This window comes from Apis laboriosa, unplaced genomic scaffold, assembly GCF_014066325.1.
Source record: "Apis laboriosa isolate Shangri-la unplaced genomic scaffold, ASM1406632v1 scaffold149_cov153, whole genome shotgun sequence".
Lineage (NCBI taxonomy): Eukaryota > Metazoa > Arthropoda > Insecta > Hymenoptera > Apidae > Apis > Apis laboriosa.
Genome location: NW_025221797.1, coordinates 162,034 through 180,270, shown reverse-complemented (window position 1 = coordinate 180,270; position 18,237 = coordinate 162,034). Strand labels below are relative to the sequence as shown.

The window sequence follows — 18,237 nt, the reverse complement described above, 5'->3', positions numbered from 1 at the left end:
TAAGTTAATCGATCGATATTTTTGCACATTTGTCCAGAATCGATCTTTCGAAATTAATTTTATAATATTTAATAACTTATAATATTTAATAACTATTATAATAATTATAATAATTATAATAATAAATATTATAACTTATAATATTAAATAACTTGATAAGTTAATCGATCGATACTTTTGCACATTTGTCCAGAATCGATCTTTCGAAATTAATTTTGTTTCATTTCTCTACCCCTTTTCTCAATTTATCATCTCCATCTTACTTAACATTTTTACCTCGACTTGATTAAATCCTCTGTTATTCGCGCAATCGCAATCGTAATTTTTACCCAAATTAACTCCAAATTAACCGATTTGTTTCTGTTTAAATTTGAATTAATAACGCTCCGCGACTTCTTCGACGAGTTTATCGAGTTAACTCGAAAGCGGGGACGACGAACTATAAAGCGTAGACGTCAGTGGGTCGGTGCAACGCATCCAGCGTGAGTAATCTCAACTTATCGATCTATGCAAATTGCGGCGGTGTCAGTCGAACCGAACTGTATCCCATGTAATCTTTATGTAACGCATCTTGGAACGCCTTCGGGGAGATGACTCACTTTACCACCAATCGCTTTTCCAACGCGTGCAACAACCACTCGCGCGTTTCAACGCCACCGTGTTTAACGCCGCTTTCTCCTAGAGGAGAGATTCTAATGCTTCGATGGGATTTATCTCGGCGTTAATCTCGCGAAAAGCCCGTGTCGTATCGCGTATTCAAGGGGATCGATCGGTGTCAGAAATGGAACGAGCAAAGTTTCGTACAAGTGTGCGCGTGTTACGACGTTTGGACGTCTTGCGTGCGTGTTTCCACCCCCTCGAGTCGTTTCCAGTAATTTTAAACGCGAGTTTAAATCGATATAATGGCTGATTCTTTTTTTTTTTTTTTTTTTTTTTTTTTACTGCGATAACATACATGGAAAGGATGAAAGTATTTATATATAAGTTATACTTTATTCGATCGTCAAAGAAATTTTTATTAAATTTCTGCAACGTGTTTATATTTTTTTAATCGTATTATAAATATTACGATTTTCATTTCATCTGTAACATCGTGTTTTTTAGTATTCGATGATTTAAGTTGGACAAGAGGCTAACTTTATATGTGTACAAATGTACGATTAACTGCTTTGATTTGTTCCATTAAAGTTATTGGAGATTCAGTTGTGCCTCGTTAACCCTTAATGTCAATAAGTGAGATTTCTTGGTGATACAATTTTAAATCTATGCTACAAATTGATAATAAGTAATAAATATACGAAGTAATTGAAAAATCTCTTCGAAATTATTTAAATTTTTCTCTTGAAAAGAGATGTAAGATACAAGAAAAAGATTTGTATTATATCATATATCCAACAAATTTTTCTAATTTATCGTGACATTTATTTACTTCTATTACTCTTCTTGCACGAAACATTACGAATCTCTTACGAATTTTTCTTTCCAGGAACGATTCTTTTAGAAATTTTCAAAGTTACACGTATGAGAGATAACCCTTGCAACGAATGGAAACCACAAGTGTCAGAAGTGAGCCTAGTCTCTCTGATATTTGCGCCAATATTAACAGAATGCCGTATTATTTCGGTGTCTGCACGAATTTATCCGATTTGCGTTAATACAAACAGGATTGTCCGTTTCGTTGAACATTCCTTCCTTTTGGAAAAATTTATTAAATCTATCGCATTTAAATTCACTAGTTTTACCAATTGCGCGAAACGAGATCTGATTAAATTGAATATTTATCTCGTGCAATTCGTCTGTAAAGTCTGAATTTTTTAAGATAATATACAAAAATTTTGTAATTTTGTTCTAATATGCTTTTTCAACAATTTATTGATATATTATATCGGTAACACGATATAATTAATTATTTATTTCCTCCGGATAATAGAATTATAAGTATTACGTTAACTTTGTTGTAACGAAGAATCTTTGTGTACTTTATAGGCAACTGTATAGCATCTTAAGTTTCCCATTAAATTCAACTTTACATAGTTAAGAAGATATTTAGAAACATTGTATCTTTTTTCCTCTGGAAAGGAATAATTTTAAAAATTAATTCTCTTTTTTTTAATCTTCTCAAATTGAAAATTAAAACTTTCAACTCAACAAAATTAACATATCCCCAGAATATTAATTAGGGAAAAGTTAAAGCGTATAGACTTATCCTCAACTTTGAACAACTCTGATCTAAATTCAATTAATTTTTTTTCTTCAAAAAATCCCTACGATAATAAAATTTCAAACAAGATATAAATTCATCCTCGAAAACCAAAGATTAAGAAACTTTCTTACTATTAATTAACACGTCTCCTGCAATCGTTATCTTAATAATCGTTGTAAAATTTCAAATTACTCCATCATATAAAACGATGAAAAAAAAAAAAAACAACGTTCCTTTATCATCGACAATTTTTTAGGGTAAAAGAATAGAAATTAATAAAAAAGAGCATCCCCCTCTACGATTCCTCCTCGTTCAATGGATCCAATGGCGAGCTTATGGTTGGAAGCGAGCAGAAACAGGCTACATGCGTAACAATACGTAAATCTTAGAAACTGTGACAACGGTTAGCTCCTCCTCCCTTCGATCGTAAAATATTCCAGCGGGAGAAACATAGGAGTGGAGCGAAATGGCTGTCGTTAAAACGAGGCGAGACTTAATAACGCGTTGTTTGCGCCTATTTAGAGCGACGTACCTATCGATCGAGAAGGGAAACAGCTCGAGAAGATCGATATGCGATGTGAGAAATTTCAAGGCAAACGAATTTATCTGGAAGTTAAGATGAAATTGGGAAGTGAAAAAAAATTCTTAAATAATTAAATTGGATATAAAATATTCGTGGAATACCTTTTCATTCAGGATCGATTCTAAGGGAAAAATAATATCAAAAATATCGAGGCTATATTCATTCAAGTTACGAGCAATTTGAGTTTGCTTCAAGATATAAGGGATAAAGTGTCAACTTTCGCACGAACGATTCGAAGAAGAAGAAAAAAATAAAAGATCGAGCTTTTCTTGATCTCTTCTTAATAATTCTTTTACAAAATTGCCATATCCTATAAAATATGGCGAGTTAAAAAACCACCCTCTCCTTTTGAATCCCCTCCTCTCTTGTCAACCTTGCCATCTATCGAGACGAAACGCGAAGAAAGGGAGGGAGGGGAGGAAGAATAACGAAACCACGTTATTCTTTACTTCGTTAAAAATACCACGAATCGTGACAGAGAGCACTCGACCAGAAACTATCTCAGATAGGTACAATGAATTTCTACTTCACGTAACGCTTATCGTTTTCGCATTCCAATTGCAGAAAACGAGGCAACATTCCTCTGGATCTGATATATAAAGCCGGCCAACACCGCCTTTTGGAAGGGAGATCTCGGATGACATTAATTAGAGAGTCACCACGGGGCGGGCAGGCTGCATTAAGTAAATGGGTCTCGGGTTCGCGCAGATTGCTTCCATAAAAGGCTCGCGATCGTTTGTTTGTTTTCCAAGCCGCGTTGTGCACGGTGTTTGGCCGCGAGAATTTGCGGGGGTGAACAAATTAACGCTAAACGCCGCCCTTCCTCCCACGTGTTTCCCTTTCTTTCTTTCTTTCTTTTTTTTTTTTTTTTTTTCTCTCTTTCAAGGCCCCGCCTGTCAACCTTCCTTTCGATTCTGGTTGATTTTTTTGAACGAGCAATTTTGCCACGGTCTCGCGACAACACGTGTCCGCGTGGAAACGATCAAAGAATCGAATAGGCTTTTACTGCTCGCGTCACCAATCTTTTGTAGTCGGGCATTTCTCTTTCGAACTATGAATGGATTTTATTTTATTTATTTTTTATTCTCTATTATCTGGGGGAATTCGAGAGCGAAAATTGAAGTAATTTTGCGTAACGGGGGGGATACGTACGTTGTTATGTTTGAGTAGTATGAGCGGTATGTGTCGTTTAATTTCGATGTAGATTTGGCAGGAGAAAATTTGTTTGTAAAATTCGTTTGAAAATATTTATATTTCTCCGTTCATCCGTTCGAAAAATCTGTTTTAATTAACTTATTAATCACGAAAGTATTGCGTGCACGAGGATTTTTATCCATTGAAAAACGTTTGGACCGTTTTCTATGGCTCTTTCGAAATGTTCATTATGAAGAAGAATGTAAATTCTTCGAAATTTCCAATTTTTTTTTTTAATAAACAAGTACATCACATCGTGTTTTGTGTTTTTCACATCGTGTTTTTTATATGAACGAGTATGAAAGTTGGATTTTTTTTAAGATTAATGAAACTGCGAAATGATATTTTGTGGTGGTTGAAAATTTCAATCATTGTTGCGTCAAATGCAAATAAAGAGAGAAATTCTAGAAATTCATTTAAATAAACAATTATTCTCGAGAAGAGGAAAAAATTCACGTAATATGATTAGGCTAGGCTGAGTTGTAAGTTCGTTGCATCATCACTGTATCACGTTTTTTTTTTTTTGAAAGGAAAAATCTCTTCCTTGAAAATGGGAAATCTTCTTGAATATTATAGACACAGAGCCATAATTCCACAATTTATAAGTAGTTTTCAACGTTTAACTTTCCACCGAGATACAGGGATGGAAAATTTTCTACCGAGTTCTTTTTCCAGAGCTCACCTTAAAAATTAACAAAATTACGTCTATTATTTCTACGTTTTGAAGCATCTCGTTAGTGCATTTTGTTAATTAGAATGGACGTGCAGCGTTCCTAATTTTACCTTGTTATTCGTGGAGATACTTTACATTTAGCTTCAGAGATACTTTACTTTTGCTATGCAGTATATATATATAGGATAATTATAAGAAAAGCATTGTTCCAAAATTTTCCAAAATATTTATAAATCCTCTTTGGAAAAAATATTTAATTGTACTCTCGATTATTCTAAATTTTTTTTGGCTTTAATTTGTTTTAAAACAAATACAATATTTATAATGAAAATATTACGTTAATTTCAATTAAAACTTGTGAATATGACTTTATGTTAAATTAAAAGTATAGATATTACATGTACATGAATATTTTAAAAAAAATATTTTTATTTAGAAAATTATATCTCTTCATCCATTTTTAAATTCACATTGAAAACCTTGATAACACCAGATTTTTATATTTTCAAATATAATAATGTAAAATTTAAAAATCTATTATTAACTTCTATTTATACATCTATAACCATGAAATACGTAATTTGATCGTTCAAAAGACAATGTAAAATTCAATGGTGCACAATGGCCTGTTTAAAATTCTAACCGGTCGTTATCGACATAGCATAAATTTTGCGGTTAATGCCGAGCTGGCTCCCTTTTGGACCCGCCCAAACCACTTATTTGATACAATGCCATACGGTCAGTTAATTATTTCGATTCGAGTATACGTGTCCACGAGCAACACCTCGAAAATCATTTGGATCTTTGCCCGTTGACGAATTAATTCATCGAAACGTTTCAGACGAGAGCGTTTGTGGCAACTAAAGTTCATCGACAAAGGTGCTTTCCTAAATTGGCAATCTTCGTCTCGCTATTTTTCAAAACTTGTCCTTCGATCGTTATTCTTATCTTCCTTTCAATTTGAGAATAATAATTTATGTAACAGTTTTATTTGAATTCAACTTGTATTTTGGAATAAACTTTTATTATTACGTAGATTTGTTTTATCCAAAATTGTAATTGTTGGGATAAAATAAGAGAGGGGTCAGAGAACTTTGTAATTTGATCTTCTATAATTTAAAAACAGTTATTAAAAACATCTATAAATATAAACTTACTTCGATTTATTTGCAGCTCAAGTGTTATAATTTTACCTCTATAAGTTGAATTCGGGCCAATCTCCATAAATGTTATATCAAGTTATGATGTCTCTACAACTCGTGGAAGTAATTTCATACGTGTCACAATCTATCGATAATCGATTATTCCATACGTTTCCTTTTCTGAACTGTCACGTGTTTATTGCAATACATAATGAATACATCCACGAACGAATAACTTTCATATCCATTTCTCGATATATTTAAAAAGGCGCTTTTAACTAATAAAATTTAATATTTCTCTTTAACTCATTTCTCTCAATCAATATTATATCGAGATAAAAAAAAAAAAAAAAAAAGTACAATAGTATTCAACTGACCCTATTCTTCTCGTTCCAACAACTGATTAATCATTCGTCGCTCGCATCTCACAAGCGTAACCAGGACACTCACAACTCGGCTAGAATTCTGTTCCTTATCAATTGAATCCCGCACAAACGCGACTGGGATTCACAAGTTGGCCAGATCCATTCCTAATCATAGTATTACGATACCAGAGACCGGTCAATGCCTACAATTGGATCGTCAGCTCTCATCCCTTTCGAATCGTGCCGCCCTATTCATTTAATTAACACGCCATCGTTTGGTTTCCATCCGGCCCTTTGAGGAATATCGGTGAATAGAGAATTGACCGTGCACCTTCTAGAGCGTCTTGATATTAATTACGGAATGTAAACGTTCAGGTATTAATTAAACGACAGACCTTCTCCATCTGGATGATGCTTCAAACGGAAACTTCCTTCCTCTCTATCCGAGGTGGAAACGTTCTAACATTTTGTACACGAGGATTCGTCGTATTCCCCTCCCACTCATGAAATTCCCGTTGTGTAATAGAATTGTAATAAGCGTTTGTGCTATTATTGCTCGCTGGATCCTCGTACGAATATCGGAGGGGAATTTTGAAACTGATTCTGATATAGGTATTATTAGTTCGTCGTATAGAAATAGTTTTGCCAGGATATGGTGATTTTAATTAATTTACTTATATCATATATCGTTATTACTTCTTCAAATTTCTCATAAACACACAAATATCTGAAATCCAATCAAATCACGTGAAAATCTTTTAATCAATTTTAGTAACCAACCTCAATTTTTCTCCACTTCCACAATTGAAACGATGGTTTCCCCGATTCCGCCATATTGTCAAAATCTCTATCAAAAACGTAGAAAACTTACTGACCGATCGAGCGGTAAAAAATTCCCTAGAAATTGGCGAGTAACGTATTGGCCGAAAAGAAAGGTTATTAAATGAAAAGTTTTTTTACGGTAGGCGGTAAGATGTTATCCTTTTATCTGAATCACCAATGCAGCATGCAGAACGAAAGTCGTTACGACTCCGAAGGCTGGTTTCGTTCTGGCCATCGTTGGCGGTGGCGAACATGACCTCGGCTCTCGTGGCTCGTAACTCGCCACGAGATTCCTCGCGGCGAGCCGATTAGGAATGTTGCCCTTCGACTACGGAAACTACCAGCAATTTTATAACCGTGAAATTGTTCCTGCCTTTTTTCTCACATTTCATACGTCGAGCTTCTTCGATATTTAAATTTATCGTGCAATGAGATTCATTACGACGAAAATAATGACGATAAGGCGCTTATTATGGGAAATTAATGGTCGATATTTTCTTCTATTCATATTTGTGGGATACTTTTGGAGAGCCAAAACAAAAGTGTAAGAAATTGGTATGTAAGGGGCTTATTCGTCGAGCATGATAGGAGTTAATAAGAAAATTGAAGATGGGATTAAATATGACTAGAAGTACTTAACATTCGAATATTGATTGGATTAGAATCCTTCTTTTAAATCCATTATACGTATAATAGAAGATAATCTTGAATATCTGTTGGAAAAAGAAGTGAGATGAAATGTATTTTATCTCAAAGATCATTTGTGAGGAAGAAAAATTTTGACTAATCAAAAGTAAATAATAAAATGAAATAATTAAAATGATCGTGTTACATAATCCTACATGGTAAACGAATAATGCAGAAGAAGAAGAACAATTTTAATTTAATTCAGGATCTAAGTTAAATTATAAAAGTTTTGTTACCGCGTTGAAAAAACATTGGTCAACTAAATTTTAGTTTTTGCTCCTATAAACCGAGATTGGGTGGTGACCAATCGCAGAGTTAATTTCCACGCTCGACCAATACCTGGTCGAGATTAAATTTTCAGTGTACTCTGACCACTCTTTGTTCCAAACCTATGAAATACCGCAAAAAACTCGCTTTTCCCATTTCGAGTAATGATTCTGCCAAGCTGAATTGAAAATAATAATTGCACCCTCTAATTCGTTTACAACGTAATAATCCAATTTTTGAAATTAATTGTAATTATTCGTTAACGTAATAACGAGGATCTGCAAATTTCGAAACACGAATATTTTCTTTTGTTGAAATTCATTAAATTTGCAGTATACAAATATAGATGATACTTTGGAACATAAACAGATAAAGCGTTTACGTTTCATATTTTTTTTTGTTATAACTTTTTATCAAATCTCTTTCATCTCTTTTTTTATTTTAATTTCAATTTTTTAACTGTAGAAAATATTATGTACAGAAACTCTACATTCTGTATCGTATATATAACATTCTGTATCGTATATATCAACAAACAATTGTTACAGAAAATTAAAATCAAATCTTTTATACATTCTCATGCTCGCACGCTTCTGCACGATTAAAGGTGTGTTTCGTTCGACTTTTAGGAGCTCTCGGGGATTGTCCCTTGGTGCAAGCGCCGCAATGGGGAAGAGTGAGGGAACGAGTCCTTAAAGATGGTACTTTACAGACCGTGTACTCGTGTGAACCAGGCCGTAGATTGAAGGGCCATAAAATACTGACTTGCACCGCGGACGGTTGGAATCATCCCATCCCGAAATGCGTGCCTCACGGTAAGTCACTTGCACTTCGCTTTATACATCTTGACTCTTTTCAAACTTTTTAAATTTAAATCTTTCTTGCGAGGAATATTTTCCCTAAAAAGTCATTTTATTTTTTTCGAATAGTCAATGTCATTAAAATTTCGTTTTTCTAGAAATCCAATTCAATTATTCAAATCTTTGGCAATATTTGATGGGTAATAATTATAAATTTTTATACTGTTTTTTACTATAAGAGTGGAGATTAGTAATCACTTTCTTCTTATATTTGTTTTTGAAACATTTTATCATTGAATTCTTCCAAATTAATATTGTTTGTAATATTGTTGTTATTTTCAGGTATAGTATAATAATTTGTTAATTATATCCAAAATTAATCAAATATTCACGTATATTTAAAAACTTTCTTCTTCTGCCCAAGACACTTGGTATAATTATATGCCCATTTCTACATTTATTACATGAAATTTTAATTGTTACACACTCGATACACGTGACGCAAACAAACGTAGAAAATTTGAGATGAAAAAGTTTCAAAAAATATCTTCGAATTCTTCGATACTTGTCAATAAAAATTCCACGCAATGAAAATTCCTCCAACGTTATTCGCGAAAAACGATATTCTCCTCTTTTCATTTTCTTTTGTATCCCCTTTTGTACCCTCTTCAGTGCGTTTTCGTACACCGTGTATAGACAAATAAATTCGAAAAATGGAATTTCTCTCGTCACGATAGCGAAAACAAAAGAAAGGAAAAAAAAAAGATTCGCTTTGAATAGGTTTAGGAGAAGTTATCGAGCAGAAGACAAGTATAATATCGAAGCGGAGAATGTCGAACGAATTTCCGGATGTTTGTGGACATCACGTGTTTGCGTAGGCGGAGGGTAAACGTATGAAATCTGGGATAAACCGCGATTTATCCAAATAGACGTGCCACTCAACCAATTTATTCACCAGTTTCCACAACACTGTGCTGTATCATCGAGGCGTACTCGTTTCGTTGACAAAGAAGCGTGTGAATCGCGACGAAAGTCAGTGAAATTAACGAAGATCTTCGTTATACCAGAGCCCTCGTTATTATTTCTGTCGAACAGAGATGTATTATTTATAGATGAATCGTTTGCTTCGTGAAACTCAAATTTGTTCCACGAGAGATTCGACGAGATGCTTGGTGCTTCGACGAATGGTATTTTTATGAATGAAATTTTCCTTTTATTTATTTATTTATTTTTTTTAATAATTGACGACGAATCTCTCGAAAGAACCTTACCTTATTTTTAGAATTTTCTTTCTAATTAAAGAGATTTTTTAAAGAGAACTTTCTCTGATCTTGCAATTATTTTTACGTTTGAGTATATTTATGTAGATTATATTGCGCTCCTTTTATAATATATTAAATATATATTTAAGAATTTAAGAAATTCATATTCGATTCACTTTTTGAATTACAAGTTCTTTTTCGTTTTATTTAGAATCGAAAAGTTTTGAATTCCATACCAAGAAGAAGAACGATGAAGATTATACGATGAATTTTGAAATTTTTAGATTCCACTTTTAGATTTTCTCAAATTTATTTTACCCAATTTTGGTATTATACTCGAAATAGAAAAAGGAAAAACTTACTCGTGATACCTTGCATGCTGGATACCATGTTGTACGAATAATCTATTAAAATTGGATACATCTCGTTTTTATTAATGCTCTTTTATAAATATAAGTGATCTAAAGAGCGTTTCGACACCACACTTGAAGCAGCTCCTCGACATAACATGACATGTATCTCAATTCGAGCATCTTGCCAGATGTCGACGTAATAATATGGCAAATAGTCCACTTGACTCGCGATAATCTCGTTTGAAAGGGAGATAATTTTTTCTTTTTTTTTTTTTTACGTCCACTTTCCACGACACAGTTTCGTACCTTAATATTTCATTCCATGATGTTTCATTTTTTTATGTCACATTCCTTTCTCGAAATTCGAATTCTTCTTCCAACGATACGATATTTTATTTTATAGGTGAATTTGCAAAACAGTTAAACGAAGTATTTAAGCACTCTACGAAATTTATTTTAAATATGAATATGAAAAATGTAGGTTATCGAACGTTTTATATCGATGCTCTTTTTCACACGAATTTTCATAAAATACATTTTTCTTGCGAGTTTTATATTAATCCATTATTTGCGCAAAATATTATTTTTATATTTGTGAAATGTTTCTGTATTATTCCTGCATTTTCAATCTGGATTTAAACAATAGATTGAATAATTGTTTTTTTCAAAATAAATTTTTGAAATTGTTAATTACATTTTACGTAATATAGGCAATATTGTTGTCTAAATATTGCAAAAATTATTACATAAAAATCATCAGGAAACATTGAATTAAAAAAAAAAATCCAAAACTTGACAAAAATTCAACTATAAGTATATCAAAAAAAAAAAAAAATATATATATATTTTAGCAATTAGTTTTCATAAACTTTTATGTTACACCAACGATACATAAATTGTCCTGTTCAACTTTATTATTTTTATCTCGAAAAGCAGTTCCATTTCATTGGATATTACACGAAACCACGCTCCAAAAACCCAAGAAACCTTGGTACAAGGTTATAAAAAATTCCAATCGCTTTTTCCTTATCACCATCACGCACATCCGCCCCATTTCCATAATACCAGAAATTCCAACATTTCTTCCAACGCAACGATCTTCTTTACGATATCAAACAAAACACTTTCCAAATAAAATTTTCCCTCATCAATCACGGCATCTAAGAGCTTCTTCACATTGTCTGCTGGCTCTCGTCGTCCGATTATGAAAATAAACGTTCAGCCGATTATCGATCGATGTAAGCCTCCTTTTTTCATCATCGCTGTGTGTCAATTACGCGTGTAATCACGAAAAATATTGATCGATAATCGATATTCAAAAAAGGAAAAAAAAAAAAAAAATATAAAAACACATTTACATTAATTTCCAAATCTAATTAAAAACCTTTCTTTTCTACCAATTCATTCTAATTAATCACACGATCGAAATCAACGATTCCAAATCATATTAATGTCAATGTTTAACGTCAAAATTACCACGTCAATAATCATTCATAAGTTTGTTAAAAAACTTCGATGGATTAACCCTCTTCTAGTAAACTAAAAACTACTTCTTCCCTTCCTAAAACTTTCCAACACACCCTTTGAAACAACTCGATTGATTTCCAGAATTCTCCCAAGACTTAAAATCCAGAATGTTCTCAGACGATGCTCTAGAGAGGACTAAGGGAAAAGAGAAGAAAAGGAAAGAAAAAAAAAAAAAAAAAAAAAGAAAAACAAAAAATGGGAGGATAGAAAGCGGTGGAGTGGTTTCCAAGACGCGGAAGCAGCTAGGAGGGGAAGAAAGGTGGCGACGGGGGGTGTGTGGAGGGGGATGACGAATGGATTTTTCGTAGCGAGACACCTCCCAGGAGCCGTGGACCTGAAAAGCACCCCTTTTCCTTCGAAACCCGGATCGAAAGCAACGGGATTCCCCTTTGATTTATTGCCGCGGTCTCGCGCTTTACGTTCGAAAAGCAGCGCGACATCTTTCTTTCCAAACGGGTGGACACGACGCGCGTACATTCTCCACTCCTTGGAAATGGTGTATCCAAGAGATGCTCGCAGATATTTTCGTGTACGTAGGGGCGGCCCACCACCATTCTTTCGCCGTCTCTTTCCTCTTTCATTTCGGAGCGGAGAGGGAGCAATTGATTAAGTTCGTGATATCTGAACTGTGAATTATTTTGAGAGTGATTAAGATTATTCGTACAGTGTTGTAGATTGATTTCTTTTTTTTTTAATTTGTTTTTTGTTTTTTTTTTAATTTTTTTTAATTTGTGGTTTGAGAAAGGCTTGATATTAAATTGTATTTTATCTTGATTGGAGCGAGAGGAGGTCGAATCGAATATTTCTTGGTCTAACGAGTTTCGTTAAATTGAGAGGAGTTGATGTATTAAGAATAGGATATGACATACTGACAATTAAAAATTGACGAAAATACGCTTGTGTACGAGCAAATCTCGCAAACGAATGTAGAGCAGCTTACGCGAGGAGAAGCTTTATTGATTCACTATAGTGATTTTCAAATCTGACACACGAAAAAGAATTTATTTCGTATAAGTCGTAGGGGGAAAAATCTACGATGTTATACGATATTAGTTATAATCTACGGTTTGAGAAGTATTATATTTCTTGCTATTTGAGTTATATTCGTTTGTAAAAGTTTATTCGAATTCAAGGATATTTTCGGTTGATTTTTTTTGAACGGTCAAAAATGGAAAATTTAATTTTTTTACTCTTCTGATTCTCACTTTATTTCGAAGGATCACTCTTATATTTGTAATAATTGAAAACTTTGTATATATTCTACATAGTAGAATATATACGTATGCGTGTAAATTTTTGGATATTGTAGAATAAAATAATTGTTATATTATCATTACATAATATAACGATATATTAACTAATATAATAAAATAAAGCAACTAATGAGATGGAAATTAGATACCTATTAGGCATCCATACAATTGAAATATAGTACATGTTTGGAATTTGAAAGCTGTTATATACGATCGATATAATATTAATTACACCGATATTATTAATTTTACAATTGATCTTTTAAAATAATCAATTTATCATACATGAAATGTTCCTTTTTATTATAAAAAATGAAATTTAATTTCGCTTTACTTTACAAATATACAAAGAGTAAAAAAAATTAAATCCTCCACTTAACAATTATTTTCTTAATCCTTTATAATTATACGATCGAACGAACTTTGTTGATTAATTCTTGAAAGAGGAATAAAATTTTCGCGTCTTTAATTTTCGTTTAATGCCCCAAAAACTAAAAAAACGGTCAATATTTCGAAACGCAAAAATAGAATGGGAAATTAATTGAAACGTCGCTCGTCATTTAAAATTGGGTCGTTAGTAAAACACGTGGGAGTAAACTGGAAGAATATTAAATATTAAACCTTATTAAAATCTGTCATAAACACGGCCAGTGTCTGTTTAATTTGGAGAAAGATTAAAGAAGAGTTTTCTCTCGAAATTGAAAGAATTTCTACGTCTCGTTTATATCTGAAAAAAAGCTTAATGTCAACTTGATTTCTCTTTCGTTGGTGAAACTTTTTTTCTCTCAATTTCTTTAAACGAGCAAGAACCAAGATGGCGGAATTAGATGAGTCAATTAATCAACCAGAGCGACATCTCTGAACCGATTATTCCCCTGAATATTACGGAATATTGCGCAACTTTAATCACAAAACCATATTGTTATATCGTTTTTTAAAAGACCATTCTACATTTGATTGTACATTTTTCATTTATATCTTTTATTGCTCGTTTCAATTTGAAATATATATTTTCTGGGACGGTTTAATATTGTAAAATGCGCTTCCAGTATTTCTCATCGTTTGTTCCGAACCGATGAGCTTTGATACGAATTAAAGTAGAACTGTTATATCGTATATTTAATGAAATATGAAATAATGAATACTTCTATACGCATACATTTTTAACAATTTTTGAATATTTGTTAATATTTTAATAACAAATAGTAATTTCTCTTTACTTTTTTTCATAAATTATTCTACGGAATCCTAAAAATAGATATCATTTATTTATTGAAATTTTATCGATAAATGAAATACCTTTTGTAAATAAATAAAAGAAAAAGAAAGCAGACTTTTATATTATATAAAAAAATGTTAGAAATGAATTTTATCTAATATTTACAAAGTATATATCTTGAAATTTAGAATTAATTTCGCTAAAAACAAATACCTTTAAAATTAAATTTTTAATCAAACAAGATGAGATGAAACAATTAATTTTAACACGAAAGCATACGCAAATTTATCTTCCATTTAATAAACAATTAAAGCCACAGCCTTAAATTTCAACTTAACAATTCGAGCGCGTGGAAAGGGTTAATCGTGGCATAAAAGTAGAATAATTAATTTGTGAGAATTTCCACGAATCCATTACACTCTGCTTATAGACTTCGTAGAAGCATGTTTCAACACCGGAGCAGGGGGTGAGGACTGTTTCAGGTCAATATCGTGTTTCCATATGTGCGACCGCGGTGCTTGTGTCTCTTTCAATGCTTTCGACAACATGTTCCAACATTCGCGCGCCTTTTCACATCCTTTTAAGTGCTTCAGCGTGTTACGCGAGTGAGAACACGATTTCGGTTTTCAAACGATTCGCCCGCTTCGTGTACAATACACGCACAGAAATATGAATTTAATATGAATTTATGACGGGCCAATCAAAAATGAAAAAGATTTAGAATGTTTTTCGCCCTACATTTTTTTATATTATATATGGAGGATTTAGTACTTTACACGCACGTTTCGTCATTTACATGGATGTGAGATAATTTTTAGAGAAAACGAATGGACGTTTATGTTATTGTTGCGAAAAATAAATGATTATTAATACGAACGATTCGTAGTTGATAATAAATTGTAATTGGTGTATATGTATAATTGGCAAAGTACATATTACCTGCTATCCTAACCTGTATAAAATTTAAACGTTCGTTATAGAAAATTTAACTGTAAATTAACGATCGATATATTTGACTGGGAATATTTGAAATATACTCGTATGAGAATTTTGAAAACATCTGTATAAAATGTAAATGAAATATTTGGAAACGAGTATACATGAAATATAAAATTCCCGAAGAATTAAGAGAACACTTTAATAATAATTAATTAAGAAATTAAATAAATTGTTTTAAATGTAGAAAACAATAAAAAATGAGAATCGATAGAAGCTGGTGCTCGATAAAAGTTCTGTATCGAGGAAAATGAATCTATTCAAACTCGTAGCTCGTGTATAAAAATCAAAATACCATGTGGCCAATTTTATACGTCTGATAAAAACGGAAACGCTGTAGAATCAAGCAAGTAAAAAGAAATGGCCACTCTTTTCTACTTTTTCAATTTAGTTTCGTGCAAGACTTTTCAAACAATTACAATTAATTAATACGTCTATGACTCTGATCTGAAACATAATAATTCAACGTGTCAGAAGAATCAAAATACGTTTCGTGCAAAATTTAAAGATGAAACAGAGGGAAGAAGAATAAACGAGAACGATGATTCAATTTTGATAAAAAGACTAAAAATGTATTTAAATATTCTTCTGACAATAAAAAAATTTGTTTTGAAAATATACTATAAAAGATGATACGATCAATATTTCAGGGGTGAACTTGTTATACCTGCTCCGTTAAATATCGTTTTCAATTTCCATAATTATTTGTATCTTGCGTGCATAATAATATCTACCAAGCTATCTACATAAATACGCGAGAAAATATCATATCATCGTTACAAAAGTAGCAGGATAAAACTTTCTTAAAAAATTAAAAAATAAAAAAATATGTAAGAATCGATTCAAATTCAAATTCAACCCTCATTAAATTTTAAAAAAGTTTGTTACCTCGTATTATCGCTCTCCCCTCTTATTATCATAACCGATCTCATCATCAAAGTTTCCACAACATCCCCGCATCCCCACTTTTCCGCTTAACGGGTACAGCTCGCTTAAAGTTGCCGCGAAATAAAAGGTAATTAAGAGGAGGCGCGTTAAACGGGGTTTCTGCGCGGGTAAATCGAACGAGATCGCAGATTAAACGCGGAAGATCCATTATTCCGTTATCATTGCACGCGGTGGAAGCCGTGTATCGCGGCGGGACGTCTTCGTTGACGTCCCGTTGAGCCGGAATTTAACATGCGAGTTCAGAGAGGAGCCCCGCGACAACGCAGTCATTAAGTTGTTCCCCCCGCGCCTTCGAGCAACCAGAGGGGATAATTCGTTGCATTCCCGAATGAACAGACTTAATTACTAGCGAAATCCACCTCGAAGCGCGATTTCATCGATTAAAAATCGACCGTGTTTGCCCATCGAAATTGTACCGGTCTCGGATTAACGAGATAAGTTTGTTTGCAGATATTTATGGTGGAATGGGAAAATTTGTATTGGAATTAACAGGTAGATTCTGTACGTGGAGAATAATTTCGAGGGGGTGAAACACGTAACATGTACGTACTTACGGAATTATTTAATTTTATTTGATCAATTAAATTTCTGAATTTCTATTTATCGGATATGAATTTGATAAAAATTTAATATCTATTAAAATAAATTTTAAGATAGGTTAATGGATAGATAGAATATTAAATTCTAGTAATCGGTATTAAAATTAAGAAGATGATCTATTTTAATGAAAGTGTAATACCTTTATATTGAACACAAAATTTCTAAATTTCCATCGGATTTTATTAAAAACAGAATTATCCAAAGCATCCTTCCAAACGTCATTTCTTCATTATATATTCGTTATTATTATTAAATTATTCCATGTTAACTATTTCATTTTTATTCTAACTGTATAACACATAGTTCTTTATTATCTACAGCATTCCAAGCTGTTCAAAATGAAAGATTTCACTGTAACATATATCCTTCAATCTCGAGTATAAAAATAGCCAACCGATGCATCATAAAGCCGCGTATTCATCAACGATGAATTTATTGTTCACGTATCGTTGCACGCGAAATCGGTCACACTTTTTGCGTATAGAAATACAGTCCATGAAGAGCAGTGTGAAGCCGAGGCTAAGAATGCCCTGGAATCTGTGAAAAGACGTTCCCGCTGGATGACTGAGAGAGGAGGAGTCACAACTCGATATACTTCCGGATCGGCTCTCTGGTACAGAGTGGCCACTCATCGAAGCACTCCTTAAAGAAGGTCGAGGGGTCACGGTATTCCACTTGAGCCGAGTCGAGGAGCAGGCACAGATACTCGCACATATTTACCCGCGAGAAGTCCCTGGACGGCGGTTGGCCATCAAAGAAACCGAGATATCACGGCGTAGTGGCGTGCCTGTTTCGTTTGTCAACACGACCGACTATGAAGAAATCCCCGCTGGGACCGCGAAACTCGCACGAAAACAGAAAATGTACCCGCCTTATCTTTAAGTCCAGCGACCGGTCAAACTCTATTTGCCCTTCCGCTCGTAAAACTGTCGCGGGGCAAAAGGTTATATCAGTGTTTCGCAATCCTCCTTTATTCGTGTCCCATCCCAACAGCCTTAGCGATTTTTTCTTATAATAAGTTTATTCGCATAATAAGTAATCGAGTTCTGTGACGTAGCGTTGAGTACTGTCTCCGTCCTCCTGTGGTTAATGTGTCTTATTTATTTTTTTTATGATTTAAGATGTATTAAAATATTCTATTATCAGTTCTTTGAACTGTGAAATAGAGTTAAAAAATTAGTTACGCGTGCTTTGAAGGAGGAATGATCTAGAATTATTTTATTATACATTTATATTTGATAGAAATATATACGCAAAAGAGATTAAAACGCTTTCAATTTTCTCGTATGTTTAGAAATTATAATCTAATGAGAGGAAGGTGGAGTTTTATTTTTAAATCGATG

The 18,237-nt window shown here is 33.0% G+C and overlaps 1 protein-coding gene across 1 annotated transcript in view; it reads left to right on the top strand.

The window, feature by feature from the left end:
• The first annotated feature begins 7,159 nt into the window (after nucleotides 1-7,159).
• LOC122710490 (fibrillin-1) overlaps nucleotides 7,160-18,237 on the top strand; it is a 95,223-nt gene continuing 84,145 nt past the window's right edge. The window contains exons 1-2 of the mRNA XM_043928366.1: nucleotides 7,160-7,256; nucleotides 8,566-8,751. Of these exons, the coding sequence (XP_043784301.1) occupies nucleotides 7,160-7,256; nucleotides 8,566-8,751 (283 nt within the window). The remainder of the gene's footprint in view (nucleotides 7,257-8,565; nucleotides 8,752-18,237) is intronic.